General features: G+C 34.9%; 1 protein-coding gene across 7 annotated transcripts; it reads left to right on the top strand.

Moving 5' to 3' along the window:
• The first annotated feature begins 2250 nt into the window (after window positions 1-2250).
• On the top strand, window positions 2251-26776 carry LOC123552038 (protein DGCR6-like). 7 transcript variants are annotated; one of them, XM_053541542.1, is made up of 6 exons: window positions 2251-2340; window positions 16523-16633; window positions 20023-20171; window positions 20798-20958; window positions 24486-24592; window positions 26233-26776. In XM_053541542.1, exons 3-6 carry the CDS (start codon window positions 20035-20037, stop codon window positions 26440-26442), a joined length of 615 nt encoding a protein of 204 aa, XP_053397517.1. In that variant the 5' UTR covers window positions 2251-2340; window positions 16523-16633; window positions 20023-20034; the 3' UTR covers window positions 26443-26776. The 7 variants fall into 7 exon arrangements, with proteins under 7 accessions (XP_053397517.1, XP_045197356.2, XP_053397518.1 ...); XM_053541543.1 differs by having other exon boundaries at window positions 2295-2416; XM_053541544.1 differs by having other exon boundaries at window positions 2337-2357.
• The last annotated feature ends 599 nt before the right edge of the window (window positions 26777-27375 follow it).

Genomic DNA, 27375 nt, shown 5'->3' with positions numbered 1-27375 from the left:
TTTGAAAATAACGCGAATGTACGTGTTAAAATATTACAGGCCAGATATTTTTAGTAGTTTTTTTAACCAAGACAATTCTGACATAATAAATCATTAAATGTCTGTTTTGCACATTAAACCCAGAAATAATCGGGAAACCCAGTCTTGTTTCTATTTTTAGTAACATGGCCGATACGGGCAAGCTAAAAAATCAACAAATAAATTTGCCTGTATACTGTCATAAGCGTAAGTAAAAAACGTTCTTAAACACATAAAAAGTAAGTATTTATTGAATAAAGCATCAAAACATTGTTGACAAAAAGCTGTAATTCAATAGTGTTCATACATGCCAAATATCACGTATTTTCGCGACTGTTTTGTTTGTTTGTTTGTTTTGGGTTTAACGCCGTTTTTCAACGGTATTTCAGTCATGTAACGGCGGGCAGTTAACCTAACCAGTATTCCTAGATTCTGTACCAGTACAAACCTGTTCTCCGCAAGTAACTGCCAACTTCCCCGCATGGATCAGAGGTGGAGGACTAATGATTTCAGACACAATGTCGTTTATCAAAATGGTCACGGAGAACATATGCCCCGCCCGAGGATCGAACTGGCGACCCCGAGGTCTGTAGACCAACGCTCTTACCTACTGAGCTAAGCGGGCGGGCTTCCACTGTTTTGTACTTTTTGGGCAATTAAAGTGCAGTTGGTGGTCAACAGAATTATGAAAACAATTTTGATATATATAAAGAAAAGTAAAAACATGAATGATACTCAAAACTTTACATTGTGTGCAACTGTGCCCATATTGTGTGTGCATGAATTGCCAAGTCCACAGTGTCAGTCAATATTTATAATCATTTCAGCTGCCTTACACAAACTAAATACGTGTCCAGTAAATACCTTCAGAATCCATCAGAATGTAGCCTTATCTTCGAAAACATTTATAGTGGGAGCCCACCCCCAACATAAGAACGTAATTTCCCTGAATCCCCAATGCCCACACCCTAAATTTTTTCGAACCAATCAAGTTAATATATATATTAGTTAATATTTGTTCTTTTAATTTTATAAACATTGCACGCAAAGGTCCGCATCAGTTTTGGCTATTATTTTTTTATAGGTTCAAAAGTTGGCTATTATTTTTTGGAGGCCAGTGTGAGTCCTGACTACCGTCCATGAATAGGCTCAGTCAAACCGAACCTGCATCATATTCGCTTATGTCGCGTTGAGCGACCAGTGGAGTTTCCACTTTTTCGATTTCAGTGTCGTAACTAGAATGTGACCTCATGAATAGCGAAAAAAATCGATAAAAAAGGCCATTGGGTGATTTTCTTTGGGTACTGCGAAATACTCATGAGGTGATTGTCATATGTTGCATAATGTCATGCACAATAAAAAAAAAAATATTCATATATATATTTCTTTTCTCCATTTAATCCGTGATTATTGCGTTAACAATCATCATATCTGGAAGACAGAAGTATCTGAACTACGACAATTTTGAATAGCCTTTGCTGAGTAGACGGATGAGACCGGATGGGACCAGATGGTAGGATGGTAGGACAGCTCGTTTGAAAACTATTGTTATTTATTTGACTTAAAGTTTGCACGGATTCTTGCATTTTAGTCATTTTGAAATAATTTGCAACTCATTTCTTTTAGAATTAAGAGTGAATATATAGCCGTTGAAATAGGCTATCTGTACAAGTTTCCCCGAGAAAATCTCATTGTGCTTAACTCAAAATGAATTATGCTTGGCATTGGAGCAATGTGATGCGGAAGTCAATTCCAGAATACTGTAGCATGCTTTGTAACAAAATTACAAATAATGCAGGACAAAATATTCAGTAATACATGCCACAATATCCACTGAGCGTAATTATACCCTAAATTAGTGTAACCTTTACAAGTAACCATTGTAATCAGGTAACAAATATTGAAACCCATGGAAAATAATATTTTAGATCATAAATTCTACTTAAGCGTAGTTACTCAACAGAGTTTTTCATGGACCCGTACATTTCAAAACAGATTATCCTGGTATACATGTAGCATAACATCTCAATACTGTTTTTGTAGTAAGACATAATGCTAACTGGCTATATATTCTATGCAATTATCTAAATGCTCTAATTTAAAACACTTAAATCAATGTCTCAAGATTTAGTTGTTTATGCCATTCAGATCGCTATATCCACCACCAGAATGCATTTAGAACGGCACGGTATAGATTATAGTATATGCCTATTTTTCTTTCCCAAGTTATCCCCCTTTTATACAAGACCGCCATTTGTCAATTTTTATGATGTCTTACAAATTGCACGAAAATATGTTCCTGATGTTAAGTTCAATCCAAAGGTGCTTTTAAATTGCATGTATATTTTATGAATTCTAGTCTCCTGTTTAATTCGCCTAATTTTCATAGTTTGCGGATGTAAGTATCCGGAATCGACCAGTTTCCGGACACATGTAATAACCGCTATATAAATTTTTGGCGTTATTCACACAATTGTTTCATCTGCATTATTTGGATGTTGTTTTTCTTCATGTCTGCAAAACCACTGTTTCAAAAGTCTGTAAAGTATTAGGTTTTTTGACCGGATGCCTAGCCTGGTTTCTAGGCATCTGGTAACCAGACAACTAGAAAATCTTCTGGGGATTTTCTTGCTGTCTGGTAATAGATTTCCTAATGAATAAGTAATTATACCTGTTATTTACTAAAGATATTGATACTCAGAGCTCCAGATAAGCTTTTGGTGCAATTGGGTATTTACCCATCACTTTTTGTCTGAATTGGGTATTGGAAATTTGAATTGGGTAAAAATGATATTGTTGAGCGCAAATAACCAATCTGCGCTATTTACCAAACGCGCAGCGCATATAACAAATTTTTGTACGTTGGTTATATGCGCAACGATTTACCAATCGTTGCGCTGGATAAATTTAATCTGCGCGATTTACCAAATGCGCAGCGCAAATAACAAATGTAACTTTATATATCAGAAATTTGCATTTCGTGTTTGATAAATCATGTAGTTGGTCAATTTATTAATAAATATAGATGTCAAATGCTGAATATCTTGGTATTTAAATTATGTGTCATAAATTTGTTTCTACATCAGTAAATTCACGGCAGTCGGTCACCAGGTTTCAATACCTCCGATCTTAACAAGATGCAATAAAACCCAAACATGCGTGAAGGTGTGATTTTCTCCAGCTTGCACACGTCGTCCTCTGGTATGTTTAATGCTATTTTTATAATTTTCTACTTCACCCGAGCACACACTTAACAAAATATCGTTTTTATTATATTGAAATATCTTGAAATTTCACAATAATATTCTTTTTACCAACGGGAGCATATCTCTCAACATGTCTAAGATAAAAGATGAAATAAAAAAGTCACAGAATTAAAAGAAAATTCTTACAGATCTTATCTATATTATTATTTTATAGTATAAAATCGATAGAATAAAGAGTAGGCCTAATTTTCATCAAAACGTAAACGAAATTTTATATTTTGTAGCTGCACAAGATATGTGTTTGGTGCCCTGCGCTAAATGAAAATCTGGAAATTACTTTGATAATTTAAATATCTTTTATAAATCATATTAACTTTTACTTAGATTTGCGATTACAGACTAAAACTATAGTTTTTTACCAATCTAAATGGATCTATAATGTTACACATGTAACTTGCGTGGGAGGTCGGTCCTGCGCTAAGAGCAAAGTTTGAAATTACACTGTATTTCAAATATATTTCATTCATAAAACATACTATTTATGTAACTTTTAAATGAATACTGTAAAAGAATGATTAGAAAAAGAGTGATTTCTGTCATAACGAGAACGAAATATTACATTTTTTATCAGCGCAAGATGTGTGTCTGCGCAAATAATAAATCTGGAAATTACTCTGATAACTTGAATATCTTTTATAAATCATATTAACTTTTACTTTGCTTTACGATTACAGACTAAAACTATAGTTTTTTTAACAATTCTTAGTGGATCTGTAATGTTACACATGTAACACGCGTGGGAGGTCGGTTCTGCGCTAATAGCAAAGTTTGAAATTACACTGTATTTCAAATAAATTTCATTCATAAAACATACTATTTATGTAACTTTCAAATGAATACTGTGAAAAAATGATTAGAAAAAGAGTGATTTCTGTCAAAACGAGAACGAAATATTACATTTTTTATCTGCGCAAGATGTGTGTCTGCGCTAATAATAAATCTGGAAATTACTCTGAAAACTTGAATATCTTTTATAAATCATAATAACTTTTACTTTGATTCACGATTACAGACTAAAACTATAGTTTTTTTTACAATTCTTAATGGATCTATAATGTTACACATGTAACTTGCGTGGGAGGTCGGTTCTGCGCTAAAAGCAAAGTTTGAAATTACACTGTATTTCAAATATATTTTATTCATAAAACATACTATTTATGTAACTTTCAAATGAATACTGTAAAAAAAATGATTAGAAAAAGAGTGATTTCTGTCATAACGAGAACGAAATATTACATTTTTTATCTGCGCAAGATGTATGTCTGCGCTAATAATAAATCTGGAAATTACTCTGATAACTTGAATATCTTTTATAAATCATATTAACTTTTACTTTGATTTACGATTACAAACTTTTACTATAATTTTTCTAAATGGATCTATAATATTACACCTGTAACTTGCGTGGGAGGTCGGTCCTGCGCTAATAGCCAAGTTTGAAATTACACTGTATTTCAAAATATTTCATTCATAAAACATACTATTTATGTAACTTTCAAATGAATACGGTAAAAAAAAAGAATAGAAAAAGAGTGATTTCTGTCATAACCGCGCGGGTTACAGAATTAAAATTACATTTGTCTATGCAAAAGCTACAACTTTAGTCTGTAACCATAAAACAAAATTAAATTTAGCATGGTTTATGAAAGATATCCAAGTTATCAGGATTATTTCCAGATTTTTTATTAGCGCAGGGCCGATATCCCGCGCAGGATACAGATGTAACAAAATATTCATTTGGCAAAAGCTACAATTTCAGCCTGTAATCACAAAACAATGATAAAGTTAGCATGGTTTATGAAAGATACCCAAGTTATCAGGATTATTTCCAGATTTTTTATTAGCGCAGGGCAAACACATCTTGTGCAGATAACAAATGTAATATTTCGTTCTCGTTATGACAGAAATCACGCTTCTTTCTATTTTTTTCTACTCCCAAAACATTTTTATGAAGTTACATAAATAGTACCTTTTAGAATTGAAATATGTTAGAAATATCGACGTCAGTTCATAATTTGCTATTAGCGCAGGAACAACATCCCGCGCAGGCTACGGATGAAACATTATATTCAGATTTTCAAAAGCTACATTTTTAGATTGTAATCGAAAAACGAAGTAAAAGTTAAAATGGTTTATAAAAGATATTCAAGTTATTGGAGTAATTTTCAGAGTTCTATTAACGCAGGACACACATCTTGCGCACCTACAAAATGTAAAATTTCGTTCACATTTTGTCGAAACTTATTAGTTATTCTACCTGTCTCACTATAAAACATTAATAAATGATATAAGTATAAAAGATCTGTAAGAATCGTCTTTTAATTTAACTTATTTTTGTTTTTTGTTTTTAATCTTGGCCATGTCAAGAGATACGCTCACGTTGGTAAAAAAGAATTGCGCTTTTTCAATATGATGAAAAAAGCGATATGGTGAATTGTGGTAAGTGTGTGGCAATTCAGTCTTTTATTTAAGTCTCCTTTATGTTCTATATCCGGTATAAAATGACTGCGTGTGATCGAATGAAATAAAAATACTTTAGTTATAAAAAGAATAGAGAGGACGATGTGGCTATCTGAAGGAAATCACACCTTCACGCATGTTTAAGCTTTATTGCATATTGTATCATACTGCAGATATTGAAACCTGGTGACCGACTCCCATGAATTTACTGATGTTGAAATAAATTTATGACACATTTTTAAAACCTAGATTTGCAGTATCAGTCTGTAATTGTTAAACAATGTAAAAGTTAGCATGGTTTATGGCAGTTATTCATATTATCAGAGTAATTTCCTGATTTTCTATTAGCGCAGGACACATCTTGCGCAGCAACAATATTTCGTTCACGTTCTGGCGAAAATTACTCTTTTGTACTACAAAACATTAAAAAATATCAATACGATCTGTAAGAAATGATCAATATATATTTGAAATATCGGTGTCATTTCAGGATTTGATATTAGCGCGGGATTGACATCCCGCACAGGCTACGGCGTTTAAAAGTTAAAAAAATAAAATAAAAAAATAAATGAAAAAACTTGTGTTATTAAATATACTTTGGATATTTTGTATCATTTTAAAGTTTTTTAACACCTATTACAAATGACTCTTAATACCGTCGTCAACAGAAATTTTTAGTCCATAAACTACCAGGGACGTGAGCATCTCATTGAAATTACCGCATAAATACGCTCATTTACTTTAAAAAATGTTTTTCTTGTTCTTTACAAATTAAGCACAGTCAATTCACACATTTACGCGTGCCTGATCACCGTCAGTTTTAAAATCAAACTGTTTTATTTAGGCCTACAGGTCTAACCCTCTAATGATATTCAATTTTGCCGGGAGATATCATCCATATGTTAAAAGCGCAGACTCATTTACCAAACGCGCAAGACAGTTACCCTGCGCATATAAGAAATATATAAGGTTGCCCGATTTACAAATCGTTAAGCAGATAACAAATTGGTTATTTGCGCTGCGCGATTTACCAAATGCGCAGATTGGCTATATGCGCGTAACAATATCATTACCCAGCCTTTTCAGAAGTAACTGGGTATTTGCTAAAACCAATTGGGTATGTTACCAATCTCCCACTAACAATTGAGTATTTTTTGCTTACAGTATACATGGTATATAACATTAAACACAATCATTGACTAAATACCTAAGTACTTTAATGGCGCCCTTCAGTGTTTGATACAAAAATGTATTTAAAATTGTAATGAATGTTCCATACTGTTGTTTTCTTTTTCACTTTTAATGCAGTCGGAGATCAGTTTATCCACAATATCCCGAACGATGTGGTCTCTGCAATATGCATTCTCCCAAAAGATGTCATCCAGTATTGGTGACACTGCATCGTCACATACAGATAACTGTCATTGTTGAACAGCAAAATATCCTGCTAATTTGTTTGTTTGTGCTACAATAATGTTTTTTCTGCGACCTCTTTTACATTTTATCGGCGTAAAATTGTTTACAAAGCGTCCAAATAACACCGATCAGCAGACTGAATGGTCCTGTGATTTTTCCAATAAATTCACGGGTGGTAAACGCGCAATCCAATTCCCGCCGGGAATACGCTTAAAATGGGTTGCGCAACGTCCGGTGCTGGTGTTGCGCGTAAAAGAAGACGAAATTGAGGTATGTGAAGTTATGATTTTGCTTAGTATGAGGCAAGTATAAATTTTCTAGAAAAAAGCAAAATGCTATTCGACACAGATATGATAATACATCATATGTGTAAAATATCTGGTTTGTAATTTATGATTCGGCTCTATTATCACAAAAACTCTGGCGACACGAAACGTGAAAAAAGTATGAAATCAACAAAAATGGCAGTTTCTGACCTCATATGCCTAATCTGAGGACATCTGATGCTTTTTATGATAACTCAACTGTTATAAAGTAACGAATATCAAACTTATTTGTTTCAAATCCTGCTTACGGGGACATAATTGACAAAATAATCATCGGGAATGGGGTTGCGCACAGGGAATGGAGTTGCTCATATACATCATAATGTGTATAATGTATACGCGCAACTCCATTCCGGGGCGCAACCCCATTCCCGATTATTTTTTGCCAATCTTTCCCCCAAAGGCAACATTTCATTCAAGTGTATGTAATATTCGTGACTGTTTTACACGTGTTTGACCATTCGAAGCGTCACATTTCCAGAAAGAAGGCACAAGAGTTAGAAAATTTGCATTTTTCATGATTCCATGCTTTTTTGACAGCTCGAACCATCAGAGTTTTCGTGATAACAGAGCTGATTCTTAAATTAATAAGTTGGTATTTCACACATATGATCCGTATTCATTTTTGTGTCGAATAGCATTTTGCTTTTTTTCGAAAGCACTCGTAAATGTGTAATTATTTACAAAAACAAAAACCCACCTACCTCGATTTTGTATATATTGATGCGCAACACCAGCACCGGAAGTCGCGCAACCCATTTTTAGCGTATTCCCAGTGGGAATTGGATTGCGCGTTTACCACCCGTGAAATTGCAACCTGTTCTGCGGTAACGTATAACCAGTCAGTCAAATCTAGCCTTAAAGTCTCGTACCCGTTCTAGTAATAAGGAAAATGCGATACGCAAGCGATTTTTTACGAATTGGGTATTAGGAATTTGACTTGCGTTTCAGTACGCACACTGTATGAATTCAATTGGGTTTTCTGCAATTTTAATTGCGTAAATACGCAGCTTATCTGGAGCTCTGGATACTTATCTGCAAACAAAATTTTGTGTGAATACATACTAAGGTCTTGAATAAATCACTGCATTATCATACATGCCATAATTTTTCAGAATGTTTCCGGGATTCTGAGTTAAAATTTACGGGAATTTTACTTTTTGTCCGGGACATACACCGTGCCATTGGTATTCGTCTGTTTCATGCAAAAATATCATAATATACATGTAGTTTCCTGAGATAAACATTGTTCACTCGTTTGTATTAACTTGCGGCAAATGTCGTCTAGCTTTCTAAGGGAGGTAAATACATGTATACGGGTAATACATCTATAGTTCGGCACGTGAATTTATTGCGTTCCCGAGGTGAACAGAATTAGGAACAGAATTAGGAGACTTACTATATACGAAGAATCCACCTGGTCATCGTGATTTAGATTCTAGCTAATTTGGTATAATTCTAAAGCTTAAACATTTATTTAATAATTAAATTGAATCCTTAAAGGAATAAAATAAATCTTGTAGATAAAATCGACAATATAAAATATTTTGAGTCGGGTCAATTTTCATGGGTCGGCATGCAAAGGCATTCAGCATTTTAATTTAGAATATGTGTGACAATCAATCTAGATCTTAAATAATTATTGTTTAATTAACCGTTCTCAGCATTCCCATTCACGCAAAAATCCGCGTAATTCACGCATAAAAAGTCACTTGCACGCAAGTTTTAAAATTCCACGGGTACAATGCACGCGTTAAAAATCTGACAGAAAATACATTGTTCGTTGATAAAGAGCCGAAATTCAAGTAAACAGACATTATTTTTGATCCGTACATGCAAATTACCGCAATACACACTGTTGACAATTTGCTACATGTCAAGACAAGTTGAATTTACATGCCGATAGCATAATTTAAGCTCCGCCTACTCCAGGTACTTGCGAGATTTTCGCGAGAACTGTGACAGCGAATCAAATAATTTGTAAAACTAGATGTGATAGTATTCAGCCAATCAACGACACAGTTGCATCTTTGACACTTTCCGATAATTGTCAACATGTGCGAGTGCAAAAACAACGATTTTGGACGTTTTTTCAACAAGTTGTTGAATAATTAAGTGGTCAGCTGGCATCCACTACACAATTATTTGGTCTCCATTGTAAAAGAAAGATCTTAAGCTGTTTGTTTATTAATATTTACAAAATGACCGGTTGCGGACTGCCTTTCATCGGACAATTTTTCATTTTTATTCGAGTCCGATACTGTTCATGCTAAAAACCCGCCGAGTTTTTATTTTATAACATTTTTTGCAGCAAGATATAGCAGCAAACAAATGTTACAAAAACTCGGTGGGTGATACTTATCAGCGTCTGCTTGAATTTTTGAAAACTTTTTTTTTTTTCAGAACTATGGAATAACGAAAAACTCTTTGCATGGAAAATGATGTATCTTAGAAAATGAATGGTCACATCAATAGTTTTTATCCATATCGAAAGAAGAAAATTATAGCCATCTTTTCAAATTGCTTCACAAGCTTGCTTGGTGTGTGTGGTGGTGATGGTGTGTGTGTGTTGGGGGTGGGGGGCTGAGTTAGAAATGATGTTCATAAATTTCTATTTTTCAACTAGAAGTCTTTCCACTTTTCTATAAGGAGAAGTGACTTTTAGCTGTATCCCAGTGGTGCATGTGTAAAACAAACCACTGTCATTAACACAGGCTGAATAGAAGTGTCACTTCCCACATACTTCTTTATAATTTTGTTTCAGTTGGAACATTTTTTTCAGTTTGTATGGTTTGTACCCAACTTTTTTATCACATTTTCTAAAGTATGTGGGTACATGTACCCACTTTTCAAAAAGTCAGTGAGAATGCTGGTTCTTAATAATCTCTTCCATAAAGGCTACATGTAGCTTTACCGCCAACGTGCTAAAAACAAAGAGATTTACGACTTTGTTCCTAATTTAACTATCATAAAACAGTAACTGTTATTGATTACATAAAGCTGTCAGTTCTTAATCAGGGTCATCATAATAACTGACTCTAACTTAATCATTGTCATCAAAAGAGCGTCGCGTGATCAAAGAGGGCTTAATCAACACGTGTCTTGCTCGAGGGCATGAAACTAATTAGGAATAAACAATGTGACACCGGGGACTGTTTATTGTGTAAAATAAAACAACTTATAGACAAAAACAAGTTTTTTTGGGGGGATTATTTTTATTTGTTCCTGTATTTTTATTTTTCCGGGACATTTTAAGACTGTCCGGGACACCGGGACGAGTATGTAATTTCCGGGACAATTCCGGACAATCCGGGATGTATCACATGTATGGCATCATTCAGACTTTAAAATGAAAGTTTGCCAAAGTCAATAATGGCAAGATCGCCGCAATGTCACTCATCTAGTGGTGGGCAAAACAATGTCTTATGGGATAGGAATTTTTAAATTTTAACAACTTTTTCACTGGATTTTCAAAATTAAAACAGTTTTGAAATACAATTTTCATATCTTAGTATTCAAATATTTCTTTTTTTAATGAATAACAGTTTTAAATGACATTTAATTTCAATAGCCAGGGCCTCCGCTGTCGATTGCCAGTGTCGCCATTTGCGATACTTTTAAGAATTTGGCGCTAAATTTTGCGAATTGGCAAAAATAAGTGGCGCATAGTTTTTTTTGGTTGTTTTATTTTTTTTCCGCAATGATGTATTAAGTGGGTCAAAAATTGGTCGTCGATACAGAACTAAATTTGGCTTTAAAGTGGCTCCAACTTTTATTTTTATTTGGCGAATAGGTTGGCAACAAGTATGAAAAACCCAGAGGAGGCCCTGAATAGCGGCAGTGTGATATTCAGCACTTTTAGAAAAATAGTAGTTAAGTGTTCATAATTAATCCGTTTTATTTTGATATAATAGTCAAAATTAATTCATTAATTATGTCTCCCCCAGGAGACATATTGTTTTTGCCCTCTCCGTCCGTACGTCACACTTCATTTCCGAGCAATAACTGGAGAACCATTTGACCTAGAACTTTCAAACTTCATAGGGTTGTAGAGCTGTTGGAGTAGACGACGCCTATTGTTTTTGGAGTCACTCCATCAAAGGTCAAGGTCACAGGGGCCTGAACATTGAAAACCATTTCCGATCAATAACTAGAGAACCACTTGACCCAGAATGTTGAAACTTCATAGGATGATTGGTCATGAAGAGTAGATGACCCCTATTGATTTTGGGGTCACTCCGTCAAAGGTCAAGGTCACAGGACCAGAACATTGAAAAACATTTCCGATCAATAACTAGAGAACCACTTGACCCAGAATGTTGAAACTTCATAGGATGATTGGCCATGAAGAGTAGATGACCCCTATTGATTTTGGGGTCACTCTGTCAAAGGTAAAGGTCACAGGGGCCTGAACATTGAAAACCATTTCCAATCAATAACTAGAGAACCACCTAACCCAGAATGTTGAAACTTGATAGGATGATTGGTCATAAAGAGTAGATGACCCTTATTGATTATGGGATCACTCAGTCAAAGGTCAAGGTCACAGGGGCCCGAACATTGAAAACCATTTCTGATCAATAACTAGAGAACCACTTGACCCAGAATGTTGAAACTTCATAGGATGATTGTACATGCAAAGTAGATGACCCCTATCGATTTTGGGGTCACTCCATTAAAGGTCAAGGTCACAGGTGCCTGAACATTGAAAACCATTTCCGGTCAGTAACTTGAGAACCACTTGACCCAGAATGTTGAAACTTAATAGGATGATTGGTCATAAAGAGTAGATGACCCCTAACGATTTTGGGATCACTCTGTGAAAGGTCAAGGTCACAGGGGCCCGAACATTGAAAACCATTTCTGATCAATAACTAGAGAACCACTTGACCCAGAATGTTGAAACTTCATAGGATGATTGGTCATGCAGAGTAGATGACCCCTAACGATTTTAGGGTCACTCTGTTAAAGGTCAAGGCCACAGGGGCCTGAACATGGAAAACCATTTCCAATCAATAACTTGAGAACCTCTCAACCCAGAATGTTGAAACTTATTAGGATGATTGTTCATGCAGAGTAAATGACCCTTATTGTTTTTGGGGTCACTCCGTTAAAGGTCAAGGTCACAGGGGCCTGAACATTGATAACCAGTTCTGATCAATAACTTGAGAACCACTTGGCCCAGAATGTTGAAACTTCATAGGATGATTGGACATGCAGAGTAGATGGCCCCTATTTATTTTGAGGTCACTTGATCAAAGGTCAAGGTCACAGGAGCCTGAACAGTGACTTGAGAACCACTTGGCCACGAGTGTTGAAATTTAGTGGGATGACTGGACATGTCAAGTAGATGATCCCTATTGCAGCCAACCATCAGTGTCTCTTTGACTTTCGCTCGTGACCCCTATTGACTTCTTGCCTATAGGACTTTGCATTGGGGGAGACATGCCCTTTTTTACAAAAGCATTTTCTAGTTAATTGCTTGTTTTATAAGCTTTCCATTCATCAAAAATTTTTTTTTTAAAATTTGTGTTTTAAGAACTAAAGTTTAGGCCATAAGAAAAACATAAATTTTTACAAAATAACATAGGCGTTCGGTGGTCAATGTTTTTTCATAAAAATTTTCTAAAAATAGAATATCATTGGAATAGTATTCAAACACAGTCTATTCATTTTACCGACTGAAAAATCAGTAATCTATTCAAGACGATGAAAAATATATTTTGGTATGTATTCACACAATATTTTGTTTATGGAGAAGTATTGATATCTTAAGTAAATAACAGTTTAAACTATATAAAATCATTACTTATTCATTAAGAAATCAATTACCGAACGGCTTGAATGCATGCATGCTATGCATCCAGTTAACAGGAAACATGGAAAGATTTTAGCACCATGACATGCAAGTTGAAAAAGGAACTAAATATACTTGTTATAACTTTTTAGCTCGACTATTCGAAGAATAAGTAGAGCTATCCTACTCACCACGGCGTCGTCGTCGGCGTCACACCCTGGTTAAGTTTTTCGTACCAGTCCACATTTTGACAAAGTCTTTTGAGATAAAGCTTTGAAACTTTCAACACTTGTTTACCATCATCATGTCCAGTTGTAGGCAAGAGTACATAACTCCATCAAGCATTTTGGTTGAATTATTGCCCCTTTTTTACTTAGAAATCTTGGTTAAGTTTTTCATACCAGTCTACATTTTGACAAAGTCTTTTGAGATAAAGCTTTGAAACTTTCAACACTTGTTTACCATCACCATATCCAGTTGTAGGCAAGAGTACATAACTCCATCAAGCATTTTGGCTGAATTATGGCCCCTTCTGACTTAGAAGTCTTGGTTAAGTTTTTCGTACCAGTTTATATTTTGTGTAAAGTGTTTGACATATGGCTTTGAAACTTTTATATCTTGTTCAGTATTATAGTCTCTATCCATAGGCAAGAGTACATAACTCTGTCATCTTTTTTGGCTGAATTATGGCCCTTTTTGAACTTGGAAATAGGTTCTGTTTTCATATATGTCCATGTTTTGTCAAGACTATTTGACATATGGCTTTTAAACTTTAAACACTTGTTTATCATTATGATTTCCATCTGCAGGCAAGAGTACATAACTCTTGACAACTATTTTGGCTGAATTATGGCCCTTTTTGGACTTTGACATTTTTGTCAAAATATTTGAACTGTGGCTTTGAAACTGTTAACACTAGTATATCAACATGATTTCCATCTGTAGGCAAGTGTACATAACTCTGTCAACTATTTTGACTGAATTATGACCCTTTTTGGACTTGGAAATTAGTTAAACTTTTCATACAAGTCTGTGTTTGCCTAACATATAACTTAATAACATATTTGCCATCATGGTCACACATTGCCACTTAGTGCAAGACTAATCGAAATCCACAAATACAGGAAAAATTTTTGTTTAATCCATTTTTTTCTTTTGTCTGAAAATCCATGGAAATATTTTGACCCCATTCTTCAATCAATTCTTCGAATAGTCGAGCGCGCTGTCATCCGACAGCTCTTGTTTATTATTTCCTGTCTTTGTTTAAATCTATTAATTAAAAGTAAATAGGAGAGATCGTGTTTGTATACAAATTCTATTTTTAGAACTGATAAGACAGTGATCGGGTGGGCAGAAGCCGACTGTCCATGTTTTTTGTAAACAGTGATGTTTTTCAAACGGTCTAAACTTTCTTAAAACACAAATTACATAAATAATTTTTTGATCAATGGAAAGGTTATAAAACAAGCAATTTATTGATTACTTTTAATTGTTATTTCGAAATAAAAACGCTTAACTTACACTGTTTTTCTAAAGGTTGTGAAAATCACTACGCCGCTTTTAAAATTATATGTCATTTAAAACTGTTATTCATTGAAAAAAGATATTTGGATACAAAAATATGAAGATTGTTAGTATTTCAAATCTTTTTGAATTTTGAAAATCCATAAATGAGCAAAAAAGTTATTAAAAATTAAAAATTCTGATTCAATACGCAAACGGTGTTAAAATCATTTGTTTTGCCAACCACCAGATAAACAGATGTTAACGCGTGACGTCACGGCGATCTCTCCTATAACAAATTCACTGAAAATATCAGTGATTCTGTTTTCTTACCCTTGTAAATCTAATTTCTTATCCTTGTAAATCTAATTTCTAATTTTTTATCCTTGTAAATCTAATTTCTTATCCTTGTGAATCTAATTGCTTATCCTTGTGAATCTAATTTCTTATCCTTGTGAATCTAATGTGATTAAACTGCAAATTTAAGTTTTTTTTTCACTCTTACAATGATTGCCCAAACCAAGAAAACTCTTTAAATATGAATACAATTAAAAAAAGTTAATTCCATATCAGCAGAAAATAAATCAAGCTCCCAGTGCTAATGCACTCGAAGTCAAAACACAAAATTCACAGTCATACACTTTTAAATAACAAGTGTGTATTACGCGATATTGAATTAAGGCAGTGGCTAGTGAACCGTCACCGGTGCAGCAGACCCGAGGTCTAGTGCACCGTCATTTTTGTTATATATAAAATATAGCCTTTCTTTGAAGTATAATTATAGCATATTGTCACCAGTAATATGTATGAAAATTATTAAAAGAATGAAGTAAGATAAACCGTGACTTACCTTTTAATTTACCGATTTACCTCAACGCGCTATCTTCGTTCTTCGGCAACAGTAGTATCCACAATTTACTAAGATATTTCCGAATAATAACATTGTGTCGGTATCGGCAACGGTCCATTAGTAGAAAGTTTACTCATGATGGAATGATTTTTAAGAAGAGCATTCAGTTATGACAGAATGAGTTTCGTTGAAAGAAATTATTAATTTTGAATTTTCATAAATAGCATATATTTATGTCAATTTATGTTGCTGTTGTTGTTTTGGGTTTAACGCCTTTTTTCAACAGTATTTCAGTTATGTAACGGCGGGCAGTTAACCTAACCAGTGTTCCTGAATTCTGTACCAGTACAAACCTGTTCTCCACAAGTAACTGCCAACTTCCCCACATGAATCAGCGGTGGAGGACGAATGATTTCAGACACAATGTCTTTTATCAAATGGTCACGGAGAACATACGCCCTGCCGAGGGATCATACTCAGACCCCGCGATCCGTAGATCTGCGCTCTCCCTATTGAGCTAAGTGGGCGGGCTTTATGTCAGTTTAAGATTAATTATTGTCTGTATTTGGATACATCAAAATTGAAACCCGAACTTAATTTCAGATTCACTATCTCATCATGCTCATGGTCAGAGCTGCCAACACAAAAAATAAACACGCCCAATCCAATCATTAAATAATTTTAACAAGCAACCCAACAACGCCTACATTTATAGTCCTCCATTCATTGTCTTAATTTAATCTTTATTGTCTTTCACTGTTTTTATCATGGATTTCGTGAGATGTAGCTATTGTAATTAATAATATAACAAATATTGAAATTATAAACAGTTTTCACCATACATGTACATTACAAAATATTTGCTTGCAAGATGTCAATATTTCAGATTTTCAGGTTCCATGAAGAATTAATCCTTAGTGTTATTGTTCCGAAATATCTTAGTAAATGACGGATACTACTGTTGCCGAAGAACGATCAGCGCTTTGATGTAAAACAGGTAAGTCAAAGTTCATCTTCCTTCATTCTTTTAATAATGTTTTTACATATTACTGGTGAAAATATCTTTTAATCAAACTTTACATAAAGGCTATATTTTATATATGACAAAAATGACGGTGCACTAGACCTCGGATCTGCTGCACTGGTGACGGTTCACTAGCCACTGCCTTGAATTAAATACATGTCAACAGAAGTGACATTACTATGACAATACATAGAATACAGTCTTCTTTGATCTGCTAGTGTCGGTACACATTGAAAGAAACAGAACTTGTAAAACAGGTTTAACCCAGTTTCTGATGGCAGGTGTCAAAAATTTGCGTGAATTTCAGTTATGTTATTTTAGTCACAGGAAGTGTCTGTAATAATATTATGTTTCTACAGTCATTGACAGTCTGGGTTTTGAAAAATACGAGTAAAATTATGTGGATTTAAGTAAAAATTTCTCAAGCCAGTCAAGGTAAGATACTTTTTAAGGGTCAAAAGAGAATGTATAAGCTAATGTAATATAAATCCCTACTTCTTTGTTTATCATTTTCAACAATCAGTTTACAAAGTGTCGGACACCATAATATTGACTCAAAGAAAACCTGAATGTAAAAAAAGTTATTGAGAGGTCTGTCTGCCTAACCATCTCAAGGGCCCTCACTCTTCTTGAGGATATTGAGGTCAGAGTCAATTTAAAGGAGAATTTTGTGTTAATTTGAAGGGAAAGGGAGATGAAAATAGAATTTTCATGAAGTAGTATGAGATATATCAAAACAAGAAGTTCAAGAAGCTCATTGCCTTGTGTAGTAAATGTGAAGATGTAAACATATACTAAAACTTTTAGCTGGAAGGTGCATTTATTAATAATTAACCTTTAAAAGGGTTGTTTACCCAAACATTTGAAAGACTTTTAGCAGGTAATAGTGACATAAATTGATAATGAGTATTGATTTCCATTTGGAGCACACAAATGAAGAACATGTGCAAGAGACAAAATAAAGTTTTTAGATTATAAATAACTCTGCTTTTTTATTAGCTCACCTGTCACAAAGTGACAAGGTGAGCTTTTGTGATCGCGCGGTGTCCGTCGTCCGTCGTCCGTCCGTGCGTCCGTGCGTCCGTCCGTCCGTCCGTCCGTCCGTAAACTTTTGCTTGTGACCACTCTAGAGGTCACATTTTTCATGGGATCTTTATGAAAGTTGGTCAGAATGTTCATCTTGATGATATCTAGGTCAAGTTCGAAACTGGGTCACGTGCCGTCAAAAACTAGGTCAGTAGGTCTAAAAATAGAAAAACCTTGTGACCTCTCTAGAGGCCATAATTTTCAATGGATCTTCATGAAAATTGGTCAGAATGTTCATCTTGATGATATCTAGGTCAAGTTCGAAACTGGGTCACGTGCGGTCAAAAACTAGGTCAGTAGGTCTAAAAATAGAAAAACCTTGTGACCTCTCTAGAGGCCATATATTTCACAAGATCTTCATGAAAGTTGGTCAGAACGTTCACCTTGATGATATCTAGGTCAAGTTCGAAACTGGGTCACGTGCCTTCAAAAACTAGGTCAGTAGGTCAAATAATAGAAAAACCTTGTGACCTCTCTAAAGGCCATATTTTTCATGGGATCTGTATGAAAGTTGGTCTGAATGTTTATCTTGATGATTTCTAGGTCAAGTTCGAAACTGGGTCACGTGCCATCAAAAACTAGGTCAGTAGGTCTAAAAATAGAAAAACCTTGTGACCTTTCTAGAGGCCATATATTTCCCAAGATCTTCATGAAAATTGGTCAGAACGTTCACCTTGATGATATCTAGGTCAAGTTCGAAAGTGGGTCACGTGCCATCAAAAACTAGGTCAGTAGGTCTAAAAATAGAAAAACCTTTTGACCTTTCTAGAGGCCATATATTTCACAAGATCTTCATGAAAATTGGTCAGAACGTTCACCTTGACGATATCTAGGTCAAGTTCGAAACTGGGTCACGTGCCATCAAAAACTAGGTCAGTAGGTCAAATAATAGAAAAACCTTGTGACCTCTCTAAAGGCCATATATTTCATGGGATCTGTGTGAAAGTTGGTCTGAATGGTCATCCTGATGATATCTAGGTCAAGTTCGAAACTGGGTCACGTGCGGTCAAAAACTAGGTCAGTAGGTCTAAAAATAGAAAAACCTTGTGACCTCTCTAGAGGCCATATTTTTCATGAAATCTTCATGAAAATTTGTCATTATGTTCACCTTGATGATATCTAAGTCAAGTTCGAAAGTGGGTCACGTGCCATCAAAAACTAGGTCAGTAGATCAAATAATAGAGAAACCTTGTGACCTAACTAGAGGCCATATTTTCCATGGGATCTGTATGAAAGTTGGTCTGAATGTTCATCTTGATGATATCTAGGTCAAATTTGAAAGTGGGTCACGTGCCGTCAAAAACTAGGTCAGTAGGTCAAATAATAGAAAAACCTTGTGACCTCTCTAAAGGCCATATTTTTCAATGGATCTTCATGAAAGTTGGTCTGAATGTTCATCTTGATGATATCTAGGCCAAATTCGAAACAGGGTCATGTGCGGTCAAAAACTAGGTCAGTAGGTCTAAAAATAGAAAAACCTTGTGACCTCTCTAGAGGCGATACTTGTGAATGGATATTCATAAAAATTGGTCAGAATGTTCACCTTGATGATATCTAAGTCAAGTTCGAAAGTGGGTCACGTGCCTTCAAAAAGTAGGTCAGTAGGTCAAATAATGAAAAAACGTTGTGACCTCTCTAAAGGCCATATTTTTCATGGGATCTGTATGAAAGTTGGTCTGAATGTTTATCTTGATGATATCTAGGTCAAGTTTGAAACTGGGTCAACTGCGATCAAAAACTAGGTCAGTAGGTCTTGAAATAGAAAAACCTTGTGACCTCTCTAGAGGCCATACCCTTGAATGGATCTTCATGAAAATTGGTCAGAATGTTCACCTTGATGATATCTAGGTCAAGTTTGAAACTGGGTCACGTGCCTTAAAAAACTAGGTCAGTAGGTCAAATAATAGAAAAACCTTGTGACCTCTCTAGAGACCATATTTTTCAATGGATCTTCATGAAAATTGGTCAGAATTTTTATCTTTATAATATCTAGGTCAAGTTCAAAACTGGGTCACATAAGCTCAAAAACTAGGTCACTATGTCAAATAATAGAAAAAACGACGTCATACTCAAAACTGGATCATGTGGGAAGAGGTGAGCGATTCAGGACCATCATGGTCCTCTTGTTCTTTACACCATATTATGTTCATGTAACTTTTGATTCACCCTCATACATTTCAAAGAAATTGCAATTATATTATAGTTACGCTTTATCTTAATTGTAAGTGGCACTAAAGTAAAGTGTAAGTGTTTGATATTATTTATTTACTTTATAGATCTAATGAAGAATGACTGCTGAATATATACCAACAGAGATAGGTGGTGGATCTTCCCTGAAGGAAGAGTATGAGCGAAGAGAACTACAACAAAAAAGGCATTATTTTTTGTTTTCACAACTACAGAATATGGCAAGAGAATTGCCTGGGTAAGTAAAAATAACATCTTCTGTGTTATCACAAATGCAGAATATGATAGAAGATTTTTTTTTGTGGGGGTGGGGGGGGGGGGGGGGCGATGGCGGTGGATTAGAAGTATCATCATTGCTTATTTTCACAGTAACTGTTGCTGAATAAGATGAGAATTGCTGTGGTAAGATTTTTTGTTTTCACAAGAATATTGTCAGAGAACTGCCCTGGTAGTAGAAGAGAAGTTTACAACTTCAGAACATTTCCAGAGAAAATTTACATTTACATCAGTATATTGATCAGTCAGTAATCAAAGGTCAAGCTCACAGTGACTGAGGCTTACATGTATATTAGTTTTCACTCAATAAATAAGGCAAGGGCTTTTGCCAGTTAGCAGTAGAGGACTCTGTTCTAGTTCTAGTAACTTCTACCCAGTAGCCCCCTGGTGAAGAAATAATGCATGGAAGGGCACCTGGGGTCTTCCTCCACCATCGAAGCTGGAAAGACGCCATATGACCTATAATTGTGTTGGTGTGGCGTTAAACCCAACAAAAATAAATTATAACCTTGAACCATAGTATCTGAGTCAGTAATACTGTTGATATGTTTGATTGCCATATAAACCATTTCTGATTGTGATTTGTAGCAAGTACCAGCAGCGTCTGCCATATGACCTATTGTCAAGTCTAGCTAATGCGCTGATAGATGGCACTGTGTTCCAGATTGTACTGGGTCTAAGGGAAGTACAGGAATACGAGGAGAAAGCCATGTTTCAACAGAGGAGTAAACTCATATCTGATCATAAAGGTACATTGTAGTATGTTTGGATTGAACTGGTTGGTTTGTTTCAGTATGTTTTACTGTACTTCAGCTCGGGAATATCCAGTTTGAGGATGAGTTTGTGCCGAGTTACCATGTAAACATTTACCTGGGAGCTAGAATTTCCTATTTGCACCTACAACCAGAAATAGAATTTTTTATGCCCCCGGCATCTACTGATGCGGGAGGCATATAGTGATTGTCCTGTCCGTCCGTCCATTCGTTCGTCCGTACGTGGTTAACCAAATGGGACAGTTTCGTCTAGCATCAATACCCCTTACTAGAATGACTTGATACTAATGCAAATGTAACCTGTGACCATTCATCATCTTCAGACGTCACATGACGTCAGTTTGACCTTGACCTTGACCTCATTTTGGACTTAGGTTGCTTTATATGGGCCATCTCTTGGTTAACCAAATGGGACCGTTTCGTCTAGCATCAGTACCGCTTACAAGAATGAATTGATACTAATACAGATGTAACCTGTGACCATTCCTCATCGTCAAACATCACCTGACCTCAGTTTGACATTGACCTTGTATTGGACTTAGGTTGCTTTGTATCGACAAGGATGCCACCGGGGGCATCAAGCGTTTATTGAATGCAGCTCCTTGTTTGTTGTATGCTATAGTCAGCAAATAATTGTTAGAATTAATATCAAAAGATGACTTTCTTATAACACTTTGTTCTTACTGTGGCATATTAAAAAGGGCGGGAGGGGCCTCATTAGCGGTGGTTAAGGATTCTGACTTTGAATCACATGTCTCTCACCCAAGTGCGTTTGATGTTCGCTTGGGGTGTTGAATTCTTCATGTGAGAAAGGCATCCAGCTGGCTTTAGGGATGGTCGGTGGTGAAAATACCTAGATGAAATTATGCAGGGTCTTCCTCCATCAAACGCTGGAAAGTTGCACATCACCTATAATTTTGTCAGTGTGAGGCTAAACCTAAAAAAGCGCAGGAACATTGCATCCCCATAAAGGAAGTATGTCATGATGTTACAAAGACAAAAGCAGCTTAACAGTTCCTTTTTAGCTCGACTATTCGAAGAATAAGTAGAGCTATCCTACTCACCACGGCGTTTCTTCCGAAAATTAGATGTTTTGTATTTGGAAATATGTTATAAAGAGTAAAGAGGAACTATCGAAAGTATGTAATTCATGAAAAAATCCCTGTTACATATTTGAGCCGTGCCATGGGAAAACCAACATAGTGGGTATGCGACCAGCATGGATCCAGACCAGCCTGCGCATCCGCGCAGTCTGGTCAGGATCCATGCTGTTCGCTTTCAAAACCTATACTAATTCGAGAAACCGTTAGCGAACAGCAAGGATCCTGACCAGACTGCACGGATGCGCAGGCTGGTCTGGATCCATGCTGGTCGCAAAGCCACTATGTTGGTTTTCTCATGGCACGGCTCATTTTGTGGATCAGGCAGTGGGGATTTAAATCCTGCTTGCTTATGTAATACAGCTACTGTTTTGTCCTTCCAATCTGTAATTGTTTTTTTGTTTTTGTAAATTGCAGCTTGATTCTGCAGGATGTGAACTATACATTACTTTAAAGGTCTTCTTGGGTGATACTGTTAGTGTAATCTTTTTCAATTAAAATACCTTAATTATGTCAATTTCATGGTAAAAATCTGTTTTTCCCCACCGTAAAAATCAGACAAAATCACAATTTCAAAGAAAAAAAATGTCTCAGAAATTTTACAGTATTATTACATGAAATATTGGTGTGATACTAACATAGACATCTTGAAAGTTTTATAACAGCCCATTTACAAATGAAGTTAAAGTTGAATTTTAGAAGAGTGGTGTCATTGAAATGAAAAGTGCCCAACAAAAATTGTTTTAAAATTTGATGATTATTTCAAAAGTAAACAAAATATTTTTAAAATGTAAAATGATTCTGTTACCACCTTTTGTATTCTAAGAAAATTTGGGGAAAACATTGTTATTGAAAAGGCAGTTCAAACAACAGTTTATTGTTTTGGCATTGTGCAATGCATTTTTTTTATGTTGCATACTTACAATATTATTTTATGTTTGATGATATTTCTGCTCTGACAACAGTAATTAATTATACACCCTTTGACTTAAATACTTTGTTTAAACGCATATGTTTCTGAGTATAAAGTACATGAGTGAAAATAAAATGATTGGTAATGTGTTTGCTTGCTGGCTTTATATCCTTGAGACTGCACTTGTTCACTTTTAAGGACCTTTTAAATGTTTCTAAAACTTGCATATTTATAAAAGTGACCTTTGGTATAAATGCATGTACCTATAAACTTTTGCCATGCATTCATGTGGGATGTTTTTGAAATGATAAACTTTTCACCCCTTCTGTAAACAAATAACTTGAAATGTGATATGATCAATTTATTACATGCTTTTCAGTGAATTATTGAAATGTTCCAGTGAATTTACAGCGAAGTATAAATCAATGGGTGAAAAATATCATATATACCAAATTCGGTTCACACCAAATAAAAAACATGCTATAAAAAGAAAACTTGTTTATTTTATTTGTATCATTGGATATCTTTAACTTGTGAAGACCAGATTTGATATTTTCTTATGTGACAATATCACTTGTGAAAACATTGCTTCTGGTATTCACTTGGTGAAAGATATTCAGTGTGTAGATGTTCATCTTGTAGCAGGGTTAAGTTTAATTCCTTGGCAAGGTGCATGTGCACTATGACATTTTGGTAGAAGACATTGGTCTGAAACCAGTTGTCCTCCATCTCTGGTTATTGTGGTTATTTGTTATGAAAAAATGAATTTTCATTTATGACGAAAGGTGCCGAAATAGTATACGATCACACGTAAATTGCTAGTTGTCTTTACCAGTCCACTGTCATAAACAGTAAATATCCTCGCTGTGTAATATGATTTAAGAAATAGTTTATAGCAAAACCGTGTTTTAATACTGTTTATACATGATGGGCGGTTATACATTGGGCGTAATAATTTCACAAGAGCGTAGCTCGAGTGAAATTATTTCATAAGACGTATAACTGCCCAAGTGTATAAATAATCTTCAGACATAGTTTTGCTATAAATTATTTCGATTCTAATATATCTTGTAAAATTTAAATAAGATATGATAGAACTGTTTCACGGTCCTTTGATTATACACGCCAGGACCTGAAATGGTTATACGTCTTGCGGATTAGTTCCAGTAGGGCGCAAATGATGGCGAATCTTTCTGCAGAGCTAATTACCAAATCTGTGTGTGTGTAAATTAATTGAGAGGGTTATGCTATATGATGTTTTGTTTTAAGTAAAATATTTGATCAAATTTGAAAGCACAATTTCTCGATGCATACGTGGCGCTTAATATCACGTCAATGTGACGTCAGCATAATATCGTTTGATGACTAAAGCATTGCAAGTCATATCAGAATGTATGTTATATCATGTTTAGATGAAAAAACGATTAACGGCCTTTACTGGTCTTGTTTTTGAGAGGCAACTAAAATGACAATTTCTGTAAATATTTCAGCACAGAAGCATGAATTACAGAAGAAACACAAAGCAATGTTACAGGATTGTCAAAGTAAACCACACAATCTCGCCCTGACCAAGACTCAGATAGATAGAGAAATGGAGGTAAATTTGAAATATGGTTCTCAGAGTCTGTGGTTATATGGCATAATACCCACTTTATTATTTCTGTTGTGTACCGGTAGTACCAATTTCAAACAGCTAAAAGCATTACATGACTTCTGAATTAGGAAAACAATCAGCATCTTAATTGGGGTTGTTCATGTATGTCTTTGCTTCAAGCATTGCATCACTTCTCAGTAGGGGATGTGTAAATGTACATCTTGTAGGGGGTTAAGTTTGATTCCTTGGTGAGGTGTATGTGCACTAAGACATTTAGATAGAAGACATTGTGTCTGAAATCAGTTGTCTTCAATCTCTGGTTATTGTGGACAGTTAGCAGTTACTTGTGGAGAACATGGAAGTACTGAAAAAAAGTACTGAATATAGAAACACTGGTTTGTTTACTTCCTGCAATTTTGTTCTACTAACTTGATAGATAAATAAAAAAACTAAAACACCAAAAGAAAAACAAACAAACTAATTATTAATCAAAATACATCTTACACTGGTAAAGAAAAAATATCAACGTTTTTGGGGATAGAGTCTTCATTGCCAAATTGTAAAACAGTTTTAACCATTGTATTAAGTACTGTATACTTATAAAGAGTCACACAGAATTGTTTCACTGCAGGCACATATTTTGTTTATTTTATCAAGTGGTAGCTGAACAGGACTATTCTCTATCTCAGTTTCAGGGTAAAATATTTGACAACAATTTAATTGGAGGAATTTTGTTCCTTTGCATGAGTTTCTTTGTAGACAGTCTGTTTGTTTACCATATTCTTTCATAAATAACATAGGAAAGTACAGAAATTTGGGTTGTATTTTTGTAATTGAGTAGCTTCCCTTTAAACATGTGCTTGATCAACACAAAGCTGCATACAAAATGATTTTTCAAGTTCGTCATATTTTATTTGTTTTACAATATCAGGACTTGCATGGTTAGCATAGTATTCCATATAGTCTGGTAATTTGAAATTGATCATTTGAATGATGAATGCTACTAGTTGATAAGACATTGTGTCTCATATTTTAAATGCAATGATATTTTAGACATTTTAAAAATCTCAAACTTTTTTTTTAGATTTAAATGTTGATATACTTGTATGGTTGGAAAATCATTAAAAAGCATTGATTTTTTTCTTCACATGTCTGCCTGGTTAACCTGGAGACTAGAGCACAGGGTAATGGAGCAAGAGGTTGTATTTTCAGTCCACAAAGAAAACTAACACTTATCATGCTAAACACGATTGACTTTGCATTTGCGACCAGTGTAGATCATGATCAGCCTGCACATCCATGCAGTCTGATCATGATTGGCGCTGCTCATCATTCAGTCAGTATTTTTTGGTAAGCACCCCTTAATGGTCGCAAAGGCAGAATCAGTCGTGTCCAGCATGGTAAGGGTTAATATTCTCGGGGACTAATTTTTGTACATTTTGTGGTTTTGTCACCCCACAAATTTAGCCCAAAGGAACAAACAAAATAACTGTTCATTATTACTATGCAAACAGAATAACTGTGTTGGCCAGTACCTTCAAATTTCATGCCTACAAATGAAAATGATTTCACAGTGACTGATATACTTGGTAAAATGATATTAAACATGTATATGACAAACAAAATTTATTTTACATTTTAAGACCACAAAGAAAAGATGTGATGAAGAAATTAGAAAGAAAGATCAGAAAATCATCATGCAGTTAGATCAGAAAGTTATGGACCAACAATCAACCTTAGAGAAGGCCGGCGTTCAAGGTTTCTACGTCACAAACAAACCCCAGGACATCAGATTACAAATGTACCTGCTAGAATTTATTGTTAGACTGTCTCAGCTCGAAATGCCAAGTTGAAGGACATTTTGTGTTAATAAAATTTTGCGGTCTATTGATAAAAAGGTGATAAAACAAATGGCTAGGGGAAAGAGAGATTGATCTTGATGGGAAAAAAAAGAATATTTCACAAAATTGTTGGCATCACCAGTGAAACAGACCTATCATGTGTCGGTGCAACGTTAAATCCAAAAAAAAAAAAAGATGGAACAGAACATTTTTATGAACAGAACACCTGTCATGTCTTTGTTCTGCCTGAACTATATGGAACTGTGCAATGAAACTTATAGGGATTGTGATTTGAGTTAACTTATTTTAAAGATCTGAATAAAGGATGGTTGATTCAAAAAACGTTTTTCCAGTGTGTCTTTTTTCCACCTGTTGTTTGACATTTGATATAAATAATATCGGATTTTAAAATGTTTACAGTTAAAATGCCATTTTCTTTGATGAAACTAAGTATAATATACAGCAATCATATTCAGATGCATATCAATTGCTTACACTTTAAGGCTGGGCATTTGTAGCTAGACTATTTGAATTTTTCAAATACCGTATAGCGGGTTAATTCTGGGGGTATTTATTTCTGCTTATTCTGCGAGTCAAGGCTGTCAAGCAGAAATAAATTCCACACATTTAAACTATCAGCAGAATATTTTGACGCAGAAATAAACTTTGGTATTTCGCTTTATATAATGACCCGTTATCTTTATCACATGAGTTTTTAGTCAGCTGTTACCATTTCTACAAGAGCACTGTATATCACAAAACATGCTAGGTTTATGAAAAGTTTGACAAACATTATATAAATTTGGGAATATAAAAATGAGCATTTTGCGATATTTTAAAAAGAAGGACCCTGTTTGTTTGTATATTTGTACATATTTGTAAATAGATCGTAAATTTTTCTACCAGCAGTGTTACATTTTATGAAAATGTCTTTCAAAATGAATT

Source organism: Mercenaria mercenaria, chromosome 4, assembly GCF_021730395.1.
Source record: "Mercenaria mercenaria strain notata chromosome 4, MADL_Memer_1, whole genome shotgun sequence".
Lineage (NCBI taxonomy): Eukaryota > Metazoa > Mollusca > Bivalvia > Venerida > Veneridae > Mercenaria > Mercenaria mercenaria.
This window is presented reverse-complemented; position numbering and strand designations above follow the sequence as displayed.